The 4,609-nt window shown below is 51.4% G+C and overlaps 1 protein-coding gene across 1 annotated transcript; it reads left to right on the top strand.

Annotated features, from left to right (window-relative positions):
• Nucleotides 1–308: 308 nt before the first annotated feature.
• BBA_03393 (uncharacterized protein) lies at nucleotides 309–1,415 on the top strand (the record flags this gene model as incomplete). The annotated part of the gene is made up of 3 exons (XM_008598490.1): nucleotides 309–507; nucleotides 626–1,200; nucleotides 1,296–1,415. 3 exons carry the CDS (start codon nucleotides 309–311, stop codon nucleotides 1,413–1,415), a joined length of 894 nt encoding a protein of 297 aa, XP_008596712.1.
• Nucleotides 1,416–4,609: the final 3,194 nt, after the last annotated feature.

Raw genomic sequence — 4,609 nt, 5'->3', positions numbered from 1 at the left:
ACTTGATGTCCGTCCCAGCCTGGGGGCACCACCATGCTTCTCTCGACCACGAGATATTTAAATGTACTGCCTCTCCCACATGGCTTGAAGGATCTCGCCCTACCATCTCTATCAATCTCCATACTATAGCGACTTCGCGATCTTTCTTCTCCTTTGCCAAGAAGAAACTTATAAAGACAACAGCCTTTCCTCTCATCTCTTCTCACTGCCTATAGCTTCTACTCTTGGCCACACACTCGCGCCAAAGGTGCCACAGCTCTCCTCCAACTCTCTCTCTCCCTCACACAAACCCAACTCACATACACAACATGTCTGTCTACGCCGCCATGCCTCAACAATCAGCGTACATGTACGCTGTACCCCAGCAGGCCGCTCCTAGACAATACTCTACCCACGGCACAAGTAGCGCCTTTAGCTCCTCTGCTCTGCCCGACGAGGACTGGACCAAGATCTCCGACTTGGCCGAGCGCCGCAGAATCCAGAACCGCATTGCTCAGCGCAACTACCGTACGTGCCACCGCATCAAGTCGCCCTCAGCAGCATTCTAGCAATTCGACTTGCCCCGGCCTCTGATGATGCGCAACACCACAATTTTCACCACCAGCACCACTAACATCCCTCACAGGCAAGAAGCTCAAGCGCCGCCTGGAAGACCTCGAGCGCCGCGCTGGCTCCTCCGACGATGGCGAGACTGACAAGAACTCCGTCACCAGCCCTTCGAGCACCTCGAGCACCTCCAACAAAGTCACCAAGCGCAGCTCGGCCAGCAAGTCACCCAAGGCCGCCAAGGCCACCACGACCGCTGCCATCTCCATTCCCGCCAAGCCCGTTCACCCGTACTCGCCCTCGCTCGACGGCTCCGACGACTTTTGCTTTGCCGGCTCCTTTGACGACCGCGAGCGTGGCCCCTCGCCGCCCTTGTTTTCCCCATACACTCCCTATCCGGCCCCCGATGATCTGCTTCTCCAGCCTTACGGAGCCACGCAGCCATACCCAACCATCAGCGCCGGCGAACCCTACTCGGCCAGCTACATGACCTCGTCGCTGCCCGGGGTCATTACCTCTGCCACCCACTTCACCGACCCCTGGAAGCGCGAGAGCTTTTCCGGCGACGACGGCCTTGGAAGTTACTTCAACTACTCGTTTGGCCCCTCGGCGCTCGACATGAGCCACTACGGTGCTTCTCCCAACGCTCCCAACGTGAGTCTGCCGCGACAGCAGCCCGTCTTTCTCTGAAGAAGGCAACGGCTCGCTGCTCAAGCAAAATCAACTCAATATACTGATTCGGAGATCAGACTCCCCCTCTGTCGCATTCGTTTGAGTCTGCGACGTGTTCCGAGACTGGCTTCGAGTACCCAACCACGCCGCTTTCCATGCCCGGTTCGCCCGGCATGATGGGTCCTCTCTCCCAGTAAAAGAAGGCAAGGCTCCCGTCATTTTCGACGAGGCTGTACACTTTTTACTTGCTAGAGGGGAACCAGTGAGGGCACCTGTCCATATTACTGCTTCCGCCGTATTCTCAACTCCGTTTCACACCCAATCACTCACTTCTCAACTCTCGACATTATTGAGGCGGATAGCAAAACAGCCTTTATGGAACCCCGCACAAAGCAAAAACGGTTCTGGGTTTTAAAAGACATGGGATACACTTGGCGTTTATTTGGTAGAAGCAAGTCACTGGGAGTGGCTTGGCGGTCCTGATATCTATTTTTTTTTTTCGACATTTTCATATGAATATCTGGCATGGCGAGTTTCGTTGATTTTTTTTTTTTTTTTTGCGATGAGGATATATTCTTTGGATTATATATATTGGCTTCATGTGCAAAGGTATATCTCTTGCGTGTTTTAGATTTTTTCTCGGATCTATCCTCTTTTTTCTTTTCAGATGCTTTGGAGCCTTTTGTTTTCCTTTGCACGGTAGATAGACTGGGTACTTTTGGCAATGGCAAAATATGAAACTCATTCATCATTCGTTCGTTCACCTTTGACACCTGGAGGTAAATAATGATGCTAGCCAGGCAGGGGTGGTGTCCTTTTCCGAGAAGGGCATAGTCCGAGATGGTGGTGCCGAAAATGCCTGATCGGCGGAGCTAGAGACAAGGGGAGGGGGGGGGGGGGGGGGGTCGGTTCAGAGACAAGGCAAGGGTTCGGCCAGTGACGACGAGAGCGAGAGATCAGCGCCTGGGCTGAAGTCGTGCGCCGCCGCCTCCGACGCTATTTGCTGCTTGTTGTTGCTCTGTAAATAGCCCTGTTGCGAGGTTCAAGCCGAGCCCATGTGGGCTGCATACAGAAGGGACAACCCACCCGACCACCAACTAATAATAGGTAATCATTCACGCAACAAATGTGGCTATTCAACTTGGCGCGCCTTGAGCGGTTGCGCCTTGCTGGTACAAACGGCCGGTTTTGGCTTTCGTCCGACTTTTTCGGGGGGTGAAAGGAAACTAGGCTATCAATGTCTTGTTCTATGATTCATGAGCCACATGTACTTTTTTGGTTTTACTTTCCCTCTCTTGTACTTTTGTGAATATTGCAATGATTGTTTCTTGAAAGGGGGTGTGGTGCCCACCGGGGGGGGGGCTAGTGCTACTGGCAAAAAAGATTTTGATTGACTCTTCTGTGCCACCATCGCGGCGCTTGGCACCTAATCAGGAGGGAGGAGGAGGCGTAACTACCTAGGGCCAAGCCAAGAGGGAAACAAAAAAGAGGCAGGAGCTCGTCCTTGTTGGACCGATGCCGAGATGAATGAGGGTTGCGCGCGGGCGAGTGGGCACGAGACGTAGACGAGGGTGATGACGGGAGTCCGGAATGAGGCGTGTTCCGTGTCCGTGTCGTGTGACGAATCATTGAGTGAAGAGAGAAAAAAAAATTACGGGAAATGAGCATCGAGAGTTTGTTCGGCGTCTTTTTTCTTTACGAGCCAGAGCGTGGTACAAGTTAAGAGAGGTACAGAGAGGTTGCTCAGCTGCAGCCTGGCTCAATCAATGAGAAAGCCTGATTGTGAACCTAGAAAGGGTTCAAACCACAAGTAGTGTGTAGGCATGACCGACCAACTCGCAAGGGCGAACTATTTACAGAAAATAGACAAGACTCGAAAACGGAAGCTGTTTGGGGGAGAATGGAACTCTAGAAGCGCAAAAAATGCACAAGGACGTGCGGCGTCCAGTCTCGCCTCGCCTGAGCGGCCACACCACACACCAAAGGAAAAAAAAAAGAGTCCCGAGACCCTTATTACTCCCAACAGCGTTGCATTGGCCGCTTTTGTGTGCATCAAAAAAAAGACTTTGTTGACGTTTATTTTCCTTTTTTACTCTCCCCCAACCAATCAATCTACTAATCTGTTCCGTACCGAGGATATAAACGAGGCGAGTGACACGGACACACACACACACACACACACACACAGATTTCTCAGCTAGGCTGCAAAGCTTGGTGCGACTATCACAACGTGGTTCGGGTTCATAACGGTGAGAAAACCGGGGAGCTGATGATGCGGAATTACTGATGAAGGCGACACATAGTCTCTAGCAACTGGGTTATTAACTGGGTTTTGCAAAGTGCGAATGACGCTAGAAGGAAAAAGAGGGGAAGCGGGTGAATCAGGGTTTGTTTATTGATATCGTTATCTGCACATTGGTTTATGCTTCACATGCCTTGCGTCGTTTAGGTCTGACGCAGCAACTCTATTTTCCGGGTGGAGGTTGTGTTGGGGTTCATGCACAAACATGCCAGTCTTTCTTTGTCCGAGATTCGTCTCACCCATCGTCATGTTGCTCATGAGCACCTAGAGCAAACGCTGTTCAGTTGATTATGATTCTAGCCGTCCGCGCATCTTCTCTTTCTCTCTCTCTCTCTCTCTCTTGAAATGTCACTCGTACTGTCCATGAACTGGTTGGATCGGCAAACTTGTCGCAGTGAAATCATTTCGGTAATAAGCTTCCAAGCGCTCGGCATCAAGTCAATATTCCGGCGTGGCGTGCTAGTCCTTTTGCCGGCCGCCGCCGCCGCCGTCCGTCGCAATCGCAGTTAGGATTAAATCAGATGCGATGCTGTATGATAATAAAAAAAAAAGATAAAACGGCGGCCAAAGCCAAGAGCCGATATGCAGAGGCTATCTCTAATTGTCTCGTCTTGTCGTCTCGGCTCGCCTCTCGCCCGTGCCTCCGAGATGCGGCGGGCATTGATCCTAGTTGGACTCAAACCGGAGCTGAGCAGCAACAAACGCATCGTGCATCAACTTGATAAAATATCTGCCAAGTAGCTAAAGTGATTGTTCCGCGGAGGTGGAGAAAGGGACGGGAGATGGGGGTGCGTACAGTGACAGTAGAGTTGAGGTTGTGGAGAGGGCTCGGACAATGCATCATCGACCTACGATGACGAGGCTCCTTTTTTGGAAGGGCGATCTGAGCAATAGATGCAGCTTGAACAAGGTTGTTTTGTTGCTATGCGCGCCGGGTGCATGGATCAGGCAGGTATAGGTGCGTGGGCGGGATAAAAGCCCGCGACAACGCTCGAAAGGTTTATATGTCGCTCTCTGGAACAGCAATATTGGTCCAACTCGTTGATCATTTCTGAATCTTGGGTTTTTTTTTTTTTTTTTTTTTTTTTG

This window comes from Beauveria bassiana, assembly GCF_000280675.1.
Source record: "Beauveria bassiana ARSEF 2860 unplaced genomic scaffold BBA_S00007, whole genome shotgun sequence".
Classification (NCBI taxonomy): Eukaryota; Fungi; Ascomycota; class Sordariomycetes; order Hypocreales; family Cordycipitaceae; genus Beauveria; species Beauveria bassiana.
The sequence above is the reverse complement of the archived record's forward strand: the minus strand, read 5'-3'. Positions and strand labels throughout refer to the sequence as shown.